At 42.8% G+C, this 15,000-nt stretch overlaps 1 protein-coding gene across 7 annotated transcripts in view; it reads left to right on the top strand.

Moving 5' to 3' along the window:
• Window positions 1-15,000, top strand: part of LOC143037493 (uncharacterized) — a 516,293-nt gene that overhangs the window by 302,737 nt on the left and 198,556 nt on the right. For 2 of the 7 annotated variants that reach the window (XM_076205795.1, XM_076205794.1), the window contains exon 1: window positions 91-191. The exons of 4 other annotated variants lie outside the window; for them this stretch is intronic. In XM_076205795.1, the coding sequence (XP_076061910.1) occupies window positions 106-191 (86 nt within the window). In that variant the 5' untranslated portion in view covers window positions 91-105. Of the gene's footprint in view, window positions 1-90; window positions 192-6,382; window positions 6,660-15,000 lie in introns of those variants that run through there. One more of the 7 variants, XM_076205802.1, reaches the window with a different exon arrangement.

Genomic DNA, 15,000 nt, shown 5'->3' with positions numbered 1-15,000 from the left:
GAAAAGCCTTTTTCTTTTCTTTCCTGAAAAAGTAGAAAAAAAATGGAAAAGGTGATGGCTGGTTGGAGAGAGAGATCTTCTGGCCGATTTGAATTTGTCGTCGAGATGACGTCATGTCGTCGATGCTTCCCGGCCGTTGGCGCCGCTAGCGGGGCGGCGGCCGCCCTGGACCGGTTACTGCGCTTGTTCAGGTTCGGCAAGGATTGAATTACCCGGCTCGGGAAATGGCTCTCCTACTGGTGGCAGAGGTGGTGGTAGTTGTGTTAGTGGTGGTGTGTTTCATGCTGCCTAGAATTAGTGTCAGTTTGGTGTATAGTGGTGCTGCCTAGAATTGGTGTGTTTGGTGTATAGTCCTTTTTTTTTAGAATTTTTGTGTTTGTGTTTTGCGTTTTGTTTTATATTTGTTCAATGTTTTTTTTTTGTGGAGTAGTTTGATTAAATTTTGTTGTATGCAGTCTTTTGCATACGTTGCATGTATGTGTTTTTTGTGTTTCATTATGTATGTGTGTGTGCGTGTATACGTGTGCGTGTGTATTTCATACAATAGACACATTAGATATATTTAATAGATGGTATATACAATAGTCAAATATTTATTTTTTATTTTTATGGAATAAAACCAACAAATACAATATGTCAATGTATTGTATAACTGTCTCAGAACGTATAATTTATCAATCTGTCGCTGAACGTGAATGACGTGGAACGTGTACGTTCTTCTGGACGTTCAGAAAGATCGTATTCAGAGGATTTAAGAACATTCGACTTTAATAAAATCAAATGACGGCAGGAATAACAAGTCAAGGAAATTACTCAAAGGGATATTTTTTATAATTTATTTCATTTTTTATTTTTCTATTTTATTTTGTCTTTTATTTTTACCTTTTTTTATTGTTGTTTTATATTCTATTCTATATTGAATTTTATTTTCTCATTTTATTATTATTTCATCTTAATTTATTTTTGTTTTGCTTTATCATTTTTATTATTTTATTTGTTTTTTTATTTTACTCGTTGGATACACTGGCGCCATTGAAATTTTTTTCTGTTTATAATCACTGAGGAGGGGGTAGACTCGAGACAGAAATGGGGTCTCGGCCGGTCCAGGCCGCGTTCACCCACGGGTCCACGTCCTCTGATGAATAGAATGGCCAGGAAAGGACGTCGCCGTGTTGAAGCGGGCGACCGCATATCCTTCAATTCGGTTTCGCAACAAAGGCCACCTCTCCCTCCCCACCCGAACCCTCCCTTTGGCTGACGCTAAACGTTTGGCGTCGAATAGAATTGAATATTTAAATGATTTCAGAGATAAAGGTTAGTTTTAGCCGTTGTAGTTTGCTAAATAGATGAAAAGAAATACAATAGAGAAATAAGATAAAATAAGGTAAATAGGTTAAATAACAGTAAAAATTAACATATATAAATAACAATAGTATTAGTAATAAAATCAAAACGAAAAAAAAATCAGATAAACAATAAAAATAAACAAAGATAAACAAATAATAATAACAATAATAAAAATACAAAAATTACTTTAGGAAAAAAGGTGGAATATATTAAATGTTTCATGGTTGGCAAAGCACGAAGGTTGCTTCCAGCAGCTCGTCTGTCTGCAACTATTCGTTCAATTATTGACGCTCCTTCTATCCATCGATCCATCCGGGAGGGAGAGACCCGTTCTCGGTTCCGGGTACACCCGGAAGCCTCAAGACCTTCCTTCCCGGTAGGTCCTTTTACCTTTGTATTATTTCTGCCGTCAGGCGATTTTATTCGGAAGGCGGGCGGAAGGAAGGGATGGCCCCTTAATACAGTGCCTCCTCACCTTTCCTCTTTAATATTTAATTTAGTAAATAAAATCGCCTGGCGGCAGTTGGTAGTATGGGTAAAGGATCGTCTGGGACGGAAGGTGTCCTTGACCAATACTCGCAAGCCCTGTTAACATTAGCGGTTTGAACCGCGCGGAAACCGCGGCGGTACAGCATAATCAAGGAGAAAATGCGCGGTTGTGTGTGTAAACGCCTCCATTGATTTACACTGTAACTGAACCGCCGCGGTTCAAACCGCTAGTGTGAACAGTGCCATAGGCACCGCCTGAGTGGGACGCAATCGTGTATTTCAACCAGAATAGAATATATCAAGTGAGACACACTCCTTATGCTCGTGGTCCTTATATGGTGCGCGTCGGTGACATAAAACGAGTCTTTGAATTATGTCCGACAACGCCAAGACGCTCGATAAGGATTGTGTTTTTGCAGTCGATCATGGTAAGAACACGGTCGTAAACAAAGGTGAGTTTGTACGAGTAAATTTGTTTGTTTATTGATTTTATTTATTTACTTGTTTATTTATTTGTCTGGGTATGTTTTTGCTTGCTTATTTTATATTAATTTCATCTTTTGTTGATTTGTTTATTTATATATATTTTAATTTATGCGATTACTTGTTTATTTATCGTTTATTTATATATTTATTTATTTATTTATTTATTTTCGGTAATACTGCGCGACAACGCTCGTAACGAAGAGTGGCAAACTTTGCTGGTTTGGATCTTTATCAATTAATATTTCATCTATTTATTCACTTGTTATTATTTCTTATTCATTTGTGTATTCAACTTCGTGTTTAGTTCATATAATTTCAAAACATATCAATAGAGGAGATTAAGCTATTTTCACCCTTATGATCGATGGGAATAAGGATGGGAGTCCTAAGCATTCCCTCTTCCCCCCACCTCTCTCTCTCTCTCTCTCTCTCTCTCTCTCTCTCTCGGCAATAATTGTATAATGGTGATTGTAGGGTGTTGTATGTTCTGTATTGTAAACTGCTGTTGGTGTTGTATGTATTGCATTATAAGCTGCTGTTATTGTTGGATTTACCTTGTATATCTTGTATATATTAAATCTTGTAGTTAGGGTGAATGGCATCCAGCCTCCTTCATTACCGAGTTGGCGCCACTGAGACGAATAAAATCGCCTGGCGGCATACAGGGCGAAGAAGGAAAGGGGCCACCCGGTACGGAAGGGTTTCATCGAAATATAGAGGATCAATTTCGAATAAAATACCATGAGTAACTGTTACCTGAATTACCCATGCAGTGACAATGGTATTGATACTCGTGTGTCTATGTGTGTGATTCACCATGATCTTGGATCACGTGTTGGACTCGTTATCGACAGCTATTTCCCTCCCGTAAGAGAATTCAGAGCTCATATATGACCGATCTATGGGAAATGCTGTGACCTTACACGCGCGCACACACACACAACTCCCCGCCCACGAGAGTTGGAGTAACGACTCGCAGCGTGTGTTTTTGTGTTTGTTTTCAATCTGGTTCTTGCAAAGTGGGGCCCCCACATTCCTGAATGATTGAATCTCCTTTGCCTGAAATTACATGTTTCAGGACTTTCACCTTCTGTTCTGAAATAGATTTTTTCTTCTTGTTCTTCCTCTGGATGGGTGTGTTGGGGGGGTGTATTATTTTATTTCCTCCTAAAACTAGTTTGGTTTCGCGACGTTATGGCACGGAATTCCTTGCATGTGCGTCTGTCGGCTCCGCCGTCATGACGAGGGCTGGGTGGATTGGTCATCACACGACCTAGAAACTCTTTTCAGGAAAATTAAATTCCATGTTTTTTTTTTTTTCCATTTTTCCCTATGCAGTAATTCACCGTGGATATTTTTACGGAAAATATATTTTTATATTTAAAAATATATATTCTAACTCGTATGTGTAGAGAATTACATCTCTGTTCTGTGCCAGAAATGTACAACTCTCTTTAGATAAAAAGAATGCACAAATAAATAAATAAATAAATAAACATAAAAAATAAAAGAAAGATGAAAGTGTTGAGGAGATGAGTTGAAACAAGTAACCGTTATATATTGAAGATATTGTCAATAAACTTTGAGATATTGCCAATACATATTGTCAACCCTGACCTCTTGGGTATCAAATTACCCCGATCAGTATTATTCAACATAATCATAAATTGTCAATAAATATTTTACGTCACTTTTGTGGCGAGGGCGGTCCCGACAGCCGAATGAAATAGTGAGGCTTTACTGAGGATTCGAGTCCTCGTAAGGGTTCGAATCCGGCTCATTCATATAATCACGTTTGCACCATTGGTGTCTCGTGTTTATCACCATTCTCTTGCACCACTTCAACGTCTGTCTCTCTCTCTCTCTCTCTCTCTCTCTCTCTCTCTCTCTCTCTCTCTCTCTCTCTCTCTCTCTCTCTCTCTCTCTCTCTCTCTCTCTCTCTCTCTCTCTCTCTCTCTCTCGTAGCCTCTTTGCCCAGCCCTCTATCTCACTTCCACTCACTCCCTCTCTCTTCTCCCGTTCTTCCTCTCTCTCCTCTTCCTCTCCGTTCCTCTTCTTCCTCCTCCCTCCCTCTTCTCCCCTCCCTTTCTCCCTCCTTCAATCCCTTCTTCCATCCCCTCTACCATCCCTCCTTCCATCCCTCCCTCCTTTCCTTCCTCCCTCCTTCTCTTCTTCCCTCCTCTCACTTTTTTCCTCTCCTCTCCCTCCTGTCCTATTCTTTATCTCCCTTCTCTTCCTCCCTCCTCTCCCTCCCTCCCCTTCCTCCTTTCCCTACCTTCTCTCCCTCCTCTCCCATCCTCCCTCTCCCTCCCTCCCTCTCCCTCCACCGGGGCCGCCAAAACATCTTTTCTGGAAAATTCAGACGGCGCTGATGTGGCCCCTCCCCCCCTCCCTCCCTCCCTCTCTCTTTCGGGGACTGAGTTTCTGCTCTCTTTCCTCTCTCTCTCTCTCTCTCTCTCTCTCTCTCTCTCTCTCTCTCTCTCTCTCTCTCTCTCTCTCTCTCTCTCTCTCTCACTCTCTCTCTCTCACTCTTTTCTTCTCCGCATTCTCCTCTTCCTCATCTTCCTTTTCCTTCTCCTTCCTCTTTCTTCTTCTGTCTCTTCCTCCTCTTCCTCTACCTTTTTCTCCTCCACCTCTTCTTTTTCTTCCTCTTCCTCTTTTTCCTCTTCCTCTTCCCCTTCGTCCTCTTTCTCCTCCTCCTCTTTCCCCCCTCCTCTTCCCCCTCCTCCTTGTCCTCTTCCTCCTACTCTTCATTGCGATAGTGTCTGCCCCCAAGGATAGAAGCTCTGGTTACCTCCCGTTTTCTGCCTTGACACAGACTCTTATCTTCCGTTTTCTATGACATCGATCAGTTTATTTCCCATTTTCCTTTTGTTTTTCCCGCTCCGTTTTCCACATCACTTCATTTTCCCTTCACCTTTGTGACCTTCGCTCTCTCTCTTTTCAGTCCTCCTCTCTTTCCCTTTCCCCTTTCTCTCTTCTCTCCTTCCCCTCCCTTTCCCCCCTTTCCCCCATTATTTCCCTTCCCCCTTTCTCCCTCTTACCTCCTCCCCCCTCCACTCCCCTATTACCTAACTTCCCCCATTCTCCCTCTTACCTCTTTCCCCCTCCACTCCCCCATTATTTCCCTTTCCTTCATTCTCCCTCTTCTCGCCCTTCCCATCCCTTCCCCATTACTTCCCTTCCACCCATCCTCCCTCTTCTCTCCTCCCCCTCCCCTTCCCTTCTCTCTTTCCCCCCTTCTCCCTCTTCTCTCCTTCCCCCTCACCTCCCCCCTTCTCCCTCTTCTCTCCTTCCCCCTCACCTCCCCCCTTCTTCCTCTTCTCTTCTTCCCCCTCACCTCCCCCCTTCTCCCTCTTCTCTCCTTCCCCCTCACCTCCCCTCCCCTCCCCTCCCCTCCCCTCCCTTTCCCCCATTAGCTCACTTCCCCCATCCTCCCCCTCTCCTCCCCTCCCCTCCCTCTCCCCCATTACTTCACTTCCCCATTCGCCTTGTTCTCTCCTCCTCCTTCCCCTTCCCCTACCCTCCCTTTCCCCCATTAACTCACTTCCCCTATTCTCCCTCTTCCCTCCATTTTCTCTCCTTCCCCCATCCTCCCTCCCTCTCCTCTCCTTCCCCCTCCCCTCCCCTCCCCTCCTTTCTGCTTCACCATCTCACTTACCTCCTCTTTCCTTTCCCTCTCTTTCCCTTGTCTATTTCCTTCACTTCACATCACCTCCCCCTCCTCACCCTTCCCTTCCCTTTCCTTCTTCCCCTTCACCGGGTCCCTACCTCTTCCCTTCCCCTTCTCTCCCCCTTCTCTTCCTTTACTTTTCTCTTCCCTTCTTTCCCTTTTTTCCCTCGCCCCTTCCTCTTTCCTTCCCCTTCTCTTCTCCTTCTCTTACTTTACCTTCCTCTTCCGCCTCACCCTTCCCTTCTTTCTCTCACCCTTTTCTCTTCCCTTCCCTTCTCCTTCTCTTCCCCTTCTCTTCCTATACCTTCCTCTTCCGCCTCACCCTTCCCTTCCCTTCCCTTCCCTTTCCTTCCCTTCCCTCGACTCTTCCACTTCCCGGTAAGCTGCGGCTGTTGTCGGTGTCGCAACCGCAGCTGGGAAGGGACACCGCTGGCGTGTCTCAGATAAGAAGAGAGATAAGAGGCTTCGGTGGTCCCTTGCAGAGACTCGAACCGCTCACGATCGAACAGTGTTCGACTGGTGCTCGTTGTGACTCAGGTTCGGATCCTCGCCCTCGTGACGGTCGGATCCCATTTTCTTTTCTTTTTTGGAAGAAAACGGGATTCGGGTTAGGTGCCGACTTTCCAGGATTTGAGGTTAAAGTGGAGGGAAGAATAACCCGAAGGTAGGTGGCGGGAGGTTGTGTAAGCTAGAACAGACACACATACACATACACATACGTACACACATACATATATACACATTTATATATGTATGTATGTACTGTATATATTAATGGTCAAATCTCGGGCCCCTAAAAGTCCCGTTCGTTAAAACTTTGCCACGCAGAACATCTTAAAAAGTTGTAACATCACTGTGTATGTGTATTTTTACACACACACGCACACACACACACACATACATACACACATACATACATACACACATACACACACACACATATATATATATACATATATATAATATATATATACGTATATATACATATATATATACGTGTATAATTACTCTTCAGAAGGATTTATGTTAAATATGTGAGCAACGTGTAATAATCCACAGAGATTTATTCTGAGTCATCTCATAATGAGGTCTACACGCAGTATGCCCTCTTGGAATTCGTGTACACACACACATACACAGACGCACCTACACACATACACAGAGGCACGCACACACATACACAGAGGCACACACACACACATACACAGAGGCACAGACGCACACACACACACACACACACACATACACATTAACAGACGCGCACACATACACATAAACAGACACACACACACACACACACACACACACACACACACACACACACACACACACACACACACACACACACACACACACACACACACACACACACACACACACACACACACACACACACACACTGAAATTATTTCAGCCTTGAATCCCGTCCAGGGCTGAAATAATTTCAGTATCGCTGCGCTGCGTGTCGTTACTCCAACTCTTGTGGGTGGGGGAGTTAGGTTGTGTGTGCGTGTAAGGTCACAGCATTACCCATAGGTCTGTCATTTATGAGCTCTGAGCTCTCTTCCGGGAGGGAAATAGCCGCCGATCACGAGTCCAACATATGATCCAAGACCATGGTGGTGAATCACACACTCTCAAGGGCGCGTGCATACAATTGTGTGTATTTAAGTATACATGGAACAAATTACAGCAATTATTAATACGTTTACGACCGAGGGATTGGAGTGCCAAGAAATGTTCACCACGTGACCCGAATAGGTAATTTTAAAGTACGAAAGGAGCTTACGGCAGGAGTCGCCTAGCTGCGGCCGAAGCCGCCAGCCACGCTTGGCCTAGAAAATTAATAAATAGATAAACAAATAATATGGAAACGAGTAGAATTTTTTTTATATCATTTTAGGAATCTGTCAGTGGTATTTTTGTTATATAATTATTTTTTTAATATTTGCGTTAGATATTTCAAAACTATTTGGTGGTTATTGTATTGTTTACATAATATTTTGGGCAGTAGTTTTATTTAAAGATATCTTTATCTATAAATGTAATTATTGTTTATTTATTTTATTTTATCATTACTTATTAACTAATTAATTACTTTGTTTATTCCCTTGATTGTTTTATCTTATTTTATTTTATGATTTTATATTAACTGATTAATTAATATATTCGTTCCTAGGTTTGTTTACCTGTTTATTTTACTTTATCATTTCCTATGAACTAATAAATTTATTTATTTTTCTGATTATCTTTTTTTTGTTTACCACTGTAGAATTCCGTAGATGACTGTATTTTTCTTAAGAGTTTTCAGTCATACTTTGTTCCTCTTTTAAGACACACAGAGAGGGAGAGAGAGAGAGAGAGAGAGAAGGAGAGGGGAGAGAGAGAGAAGGAGAGGGGAGAGAGAGAGAAGGAGAGGGGAGAGAGAGAGAAGGAGAGGGGAGAGAGAGAGAAGGAGAGGGGAGAGAGAGAGAAGGAGAGGGGAGAGAGAGAGAAGGAGAGGGGAGAGAGAGAGAAGGAGAGGGGAGAGAGAGAGAAGGAGAGGGGAGAGAGAGAGAAGGAGAGGGGAGAGAGAGAGAAGGAGAGAGAGAGAGAGAGAGAGAGAGAGAGAGAGAGAGAGAGAGAGAGAGAGAGAGAAAGACTGTTGTAGAACGTAACAGATGGGGACTGATTGCGTAATAGCCTACAAACGATAAAAGTAGATAAGATATTGTAGTAAGGGACTGATAAGCTATGGACAACTTTGCAGAGATAAGCTCGTGAGTATTAACACCTTTGGCTGTCAGATGGGCCTATTGTGTGTTGACTAAGGTGCCGCCAGACGATTTTATTCAACCGAGGGGGAAACCGGTTGACCAGCAGCCCCCGTCCCCTTTGTTATATATATATATATGTATATATATATATATATAATATATATATATATATATATATATGTATATAATGTCTTAATAGAAAACGGGTTTGGGTGCCTGATATAATTATACTTTGCACGTATGTAACTCTAGATACTTCAATCTGAATTTCCTTACCAGCTTTTCCACTTTATCAAACAACGATTTTTGAGCAGATGACTTCCCGTCCCCTTCCCCCCCCCCATTTGTATACCCCTTACGACCTCCCTAGCGGGAGGGGGGGCGTGCCCCCTAGTTTGGAAACTACTGGGGGTAGAGCTCTTTATGTCTTGTAAGCTTTATACTATCTGTCGTTAGTCGATTTTATTAATCTAAAACAAACCTGAAATCATGTCGGATTTTTTTTTTTTTTTTATCTTTGTGAATTCTGTTGTGGTCCTCGCCAGCCTTCCGTAGACGAAGAGTGAATAATTTTCTCTATTTTATCCTTCGTGTCATCAAGCGATTTAAATTAACCGCGGGGAGAGATCTGCAGTCTTGAGCTGTACTTTGAATCTTAATGAGTGATTCATACGTACCGACTTTAACATTCTAGTGATACCATTAACCTAGACAGCGGTTTGTGTGTGTGTGTGTGTGTGTGTGTGTAATTATGTGTGTGCACGTTTGTGTGTCTTCATATATGTGTATGTATATGTATGTGCGTTTATATTTTGTGTGTGTGTGTGTGTGTGTGTGTGTGTGTACGCTTATGTGTCTCTTCATATTTGTGTGTATATGTGTGTGCCTTTATATTTGTGTATATTTATATTGTGTGCGTGTGTATATGTGTGTTTATGCGTGTCTATTTGTGTGCACGCGATTGTGTAGGTATTATTATGTTGTGTATATGTATATATATATGTGTGTGTATTAATGGTTGCACGCACTTGTGCGTGTGCATAGTTTTGTGTGTATGAATGAGAGAGAGAGAGAGAAAGAGAGAGAGAGAGAGAGGGAGGGAGAAACAGTGGGCAGCATTGGATACAGGCGGTGACCTAAGCAAGAGGTCACAGAATCAATCCTACTAGTTTTCAGGCGTAGTACAAAATAGTAGACGAGTAGAACTATCCAAGAATGTAAAAACAAAAAGGAAAGAAGAAATGTAATAGAAATTCATATTTCTTGGAGCATCATGGGAGGTGACAACTGCTGCATCTGAGGTCACCTCAGGTCAACTCGGGTCAGCGAAGGTCAGCGAAGGTCTTTTTGTTCAAACCGACTTTCCTTGTTCAAAGGCAAGACCAAAGCCCCGCTCACACAAGCGGTTTGAACCGCCGCGGTTCAATTACAGTACAAGTCAGTGGAGACGTTCACACACCCGCACATTTTTTTCTGGACTATGCAGTACCGCCGCGGTTTCCGCGCGGTTCAAACCGCTAGTGTGAACAGGGCCTACGCATCTTGCTTTTCTGACGTCACTATTTGGGAACGTGGTCATGCATATAGCCTTTGTATCACCAAGGACAAGTTAGCCAGAACCTGACTGATTGTTTTGATGATTTCGTCACAATATATTTCTGGTTTCACCTTGAGAGAGAGAGAGAGAGAGAGAGAGAGAGAGAGAGAGAGAGAGAGAGAGAGGAGTGCATGTACACATGTAGACATATGTACATGTAAACATTTTGATCCTACTCACATAATTGTCTCAGCAAGACAACCCTCGATGAAGGAGACGAAGAAGAGACTCCCACAGAAATCATGGCTCTTTGGAGTGGGAAGGGTGTCTGCATGGGAACTCGCTCGGAGAGACCGTGAGGACTAGCACCAGTGTGTGAGTGAAGCGACGCGCTTCCTGGCGTATGCCTCCGATGAGGATATTACTCTGTTGTTGAATAAATCGCTAGTAACAGCGATGGCATTCAAATCATCAATGCCGCATCGAACTTTGAACCGATGCGCGCTACGCGGACCTTGGTTCGAAGCTCGCTACGGCTGGGTTTGTTGGTTTTATTTTATTCTTGCGTTTGTATATAGGACGTACAGTCACGAGGAAAAGTATTGAGCCACTTAGAATTTTTCATGATATAATACTAAAATTCTTTGACAGCTTTTGTTTTTATTTGTCAAAGAAAATTACTTAACCCTAAGCTAAATACTACACAGGCAAATAAGAACAAAAGAATATAAGAATGGAAGAGAATGCTAGAGACCATAAGGCCTATACTAGGCAGTTCCATGTCACTTACTAGCTATCATTCCTGTTCATGAAATTATTTAATCTTTTAAAACACCCAATAGTTTCAGCGCTCACTAAATAGTTACTAAGTCTATTCTTTAAATATATCACATACATACATACATATACCAAGGGCTTTTTCCCCCTACACGGGTGGTAGCCAAAAAGAAAAAGGCACATATCACATACTCGACCAAAAGAAAGAAAGAAAGAAAAAATATACTCGTGGGTGTAAAACACTGACAAAATGGAGTGGCACATTTGTAAAATAATAATCACAAAGAACCCACAGTCGGAATAAAAGGAAACTTAGAAGAAAGTATAACTTCTATATTTCGGCTAATAGGTATAATCCTCTTCAGGAAAGTACTTTCCTGAAGAGGGTTATAGCTATTAGCCGAAATAAAGAAGTTATACTTTCTTCTAAGTTTCCTTATATTCCGACTGTGGGTTCTTCGTGACTTCGTGATTATGTATATACTCGTATTGACGTTGAGAGAACTACATTGTGGGTCAAAACTTTTGCTCATAACTGTACGTGGATATACATACACCAACTCTGATCACTTCAATGGTGCATTGTTCTTGATAAAGTTCACCTATTGAATATGCACACTGCGCTTTCCAATCATTATCAATCTTGTCTGTAATGAGTCAGTACAGAACAAGGGCATGTTATCTGTTCTTATACGCCTAGTACACACACAAAACTAGTCTAATTTTCGATAGTCCTAGTAAAAGTAACTAGGTTAGATTCCTGTGCTATATGAGGTTAGGGAAGGGGGTTAATTAAGGGGTGGGGAGGAGGGTATAAAGTAGATCTGATTTGCGACCAGGGGAGGAAGGGTGGCTGGGAGGCCAAGTAACCTGAAGAAAGGTATGCGTTTATCGTGGTCCAGAACTGGTCTTTAGGTACTCCTTTATGCGCCCAGTTCAGAATGAGTCATCGTTTTTTTTTTTTTTTTTTTTTTTTTTTTTTTTTTTTTTTTTTTTTTTTTTTTTTTTTTTTTTTATAATCTAATCTATTTCAGAACCTTAGGTTGTTTTGTTAAGAAATATTCGGATGCAGTGAGGTTCGTGTTTTGAGAATGGGTTTTTCCATCTATGTGGCATTGGTAGCTGGAATACACGCGCGCGCTTACACACACACACACACTCACACACACACACACACACACACACACACACACACACACAGTAACAGACTCTTGGCCAGGGCTTCATTAAGCTTAAGATAATAAATCGATATGCAACAGTCGATAGCATATCTGCTACCGATAAGGAGAGCAGCTGAGAGGAGCAGCTGAGTAGCAGCTGCCATGAGGAGCAGTGACCGCTGGAGAAGGCGGGGCAGGTCCCAAGGGAGGGAGGGAGAAAGTGTGGCGCCTCCCAAGGGAGTCGTAATAGTACACGACGTCGGGGCCTTCGTCAGGAGAGTAGCGGGATCTAGGAGCCGGGGTGGTCATCTGGCGGCGGCGGTGGTGGTGGTGGGGGAGGGGGTGGGGGTGATAATGGTGTTGACAATGTTAATGGAGTTTGTGATGGTTTGGTATGGCTATGGTCGTAGTGGTGATTATACTGGTGTGGTGGTGGTGATAGTGGTGATAGTGGTGGTGGTGGTGGAGATGGTAGTAATGATGATGGTGGAGATGGTGGTTGTGGTGGAGATGGTTGTGGTGGAGATGTTTGTGGTGCTGGAGATGTTATTGGTGATGATGATGATGATAATTGTGGTGGGTATGATAGTGATGATGGTGGAGATGATCGTGGTGGTGGAGATAATGGTGGTAATGATGCCGGTGGTGGTGGCGATGGAGATGGTAGTGGTGGTGGTGGTGGTGGTGGTGGTGGTGGTGGTGGTGATGACGACACTTCCTTGATGCTTTCTAGTGCGATCAAGATGCTCAGCATATCAGCCTGAGAGGCAAACACATCCTGCTATCGGTCTCCAAGCCCTCGGGGGAGAGGAGGAGGCCAACTTTCTAATCCCGAGTTCGAACCCTGGGGGGTGGGGTGCTGCTGCGGAGGAGAGGGTGGGAGAGGAGGAGAAGGAGGAAGAGGAGGAGGAGGTGGTGGTGGTGGTGATTAATCTCCATGGTGAACACCGGTTGCAGGAATGTGGTTTACTGAGGTCCAAGTTTTTGCCCTGATTATTTTTTTTTATCTTTATTCTATTTTTCATTTTTATTTTATTTTTTTATTTTTTATTTTATTTGTTTATTTGTATTTTAAGGAAGTTAGCGTGTGTGCCTTCATGACTTTCATATATTTTACTTGTGTGTGTGTGTATATATACGTGTATGAGTGTGTATATGAGTAAGTGTTTGTGTGTGTATGTATACTCGTACATATAAGTATTTGATTGTATGTGTGTGTATGTGTGTATATTTACCTAGTTTTATTATACGAGAAGGGAGCTATGCTTGTATTGTGTGTATGTGTGTGTGTGTGTGTGTGTGTGTGTGTGTGTGTGTGTGTGTGTGTGTGTGTGTGTGTGTGTGTGTGTGTGTGTGTGTGTGTGTGTGTGTGTGTATGTATGTGTGTGTGTTGGTTGAGAGTACGGAAAATACACGCTCATAAACACATGTACATACACACACACACACACACACACACACACACACTCACACACAGAGACAGAGACAGAGACAGAGACAGAGACAGAGACAGAGACAGAGACAGAGACAGAGACAGAGAGACAGAGAGACGGAGACACGGAGAGACGGAGAGACGGAGAGACGGAGAGACGGAGAGACGGAGAGACGGAGAGACGGAGAGACGGAGAGACGGAGAGACGGAGAGACGGAGAGACGGAGAGACGGAGAGACGGAGAGACGGAGAGACGGAGAGACGGAGAGACGGAGAGACGGAGAGACGGAGAGACGGAGAGACGGAGAGACGGAGAGACGGAGAGACGGAGAGACGGAGAGACGGAGAGAGGGATAGAGGGATAGAGGGAGAGGGAGAGAGAGAGAGAGAGAGAGAGAGAGAGAGAGAGAGAGAGAGAGAGAGAGAGAGAGAGAGAGAGAGTCGGCATAGAAGCGGAAAGCAATCAACATATGCAATTGAAAAGTCAATTTCCTTTCCGCCTTTGTTACAAGAGTATTTTCTTCGTAACGACCTCTTGCGAGCAGTTATTCATAACAACATATCATTAACACGTCAGTTCAGCTTCTTTATTTCTAGAACCTCGTTTGAGATTAATGAAAAATTATCTGACGCTTCCAAGAGCAAAGTGTTTAAGTCATTGTAAGAATATAAGAATGGAGGACTCTCCAAGAGACCTTAAGGCCTACACTAGGTAGTTCCATGTCCCTTACCACACTCATCCCTATCCATAAAGTTATATAATTTTTTCTTAAAACAACATGTAGTTTCTGCGCTTACTATATCCTGGTTACTAAGTCTATTCCATTCTAAGAACATAAGAATGGAGGAGAATGCAAGAGACCCTAAGGCCTACACTAGGCAGTTCAGTGTCCCCTTACCACCTGTCATCTCTATCCATAAAGTTATCTTATCTTTTCTTAAAATAACCGATAGTTTCAGCGCTCACTATTCCATTCATTAACCACTCTCTTGGTAAACCAATTCTTGCCCATTTCCTTCTTAAACCCAAATTTGTTCAATTTAAACCCATTACTGCGAATCCTTCCCCTATTGTCTTGATATGATGACCTTGTCTGCACCAGCCTTGTTAAAGCTCTTGACCCATTTGAATACCTCTAATAGATCACCCCGCCCTCCTCGTGGTGCCGCCAGACGATTTTATTCACCTAAGAAGACTCGAAATCGATTCTTCAAATTCTTCGGCACAGCGTTGAAGTCTCTCGATCACCTTCAATAAGGAAACGTCAATTCAAAAATTCTATTCCTCACGTCGTCAGACGATTTTTATTCACATTGTAGATTCAAAACAGGGATCGCCGTGG

Source organism: Oratosquilla oratoria, chromosome 22 (assembly GCF_046742065.1).
Source record: "Oratosquilla oratoria isolate Oo_2021 chromosome 22, ASM4674206v1, whole genome shotgun sequence".
In the NCBI taxonomy this organism is placed as follows: domain Eukaryota; kingdom Metazoa; phylum Arthropoda; class Malacostraca; order Stomatopoda; family Squillidae; genus Oratosquilla; species Oratosquilla oratoria.
This window is presented reverse-complemented; position numbering and strand designations above follow the sequence as displayed.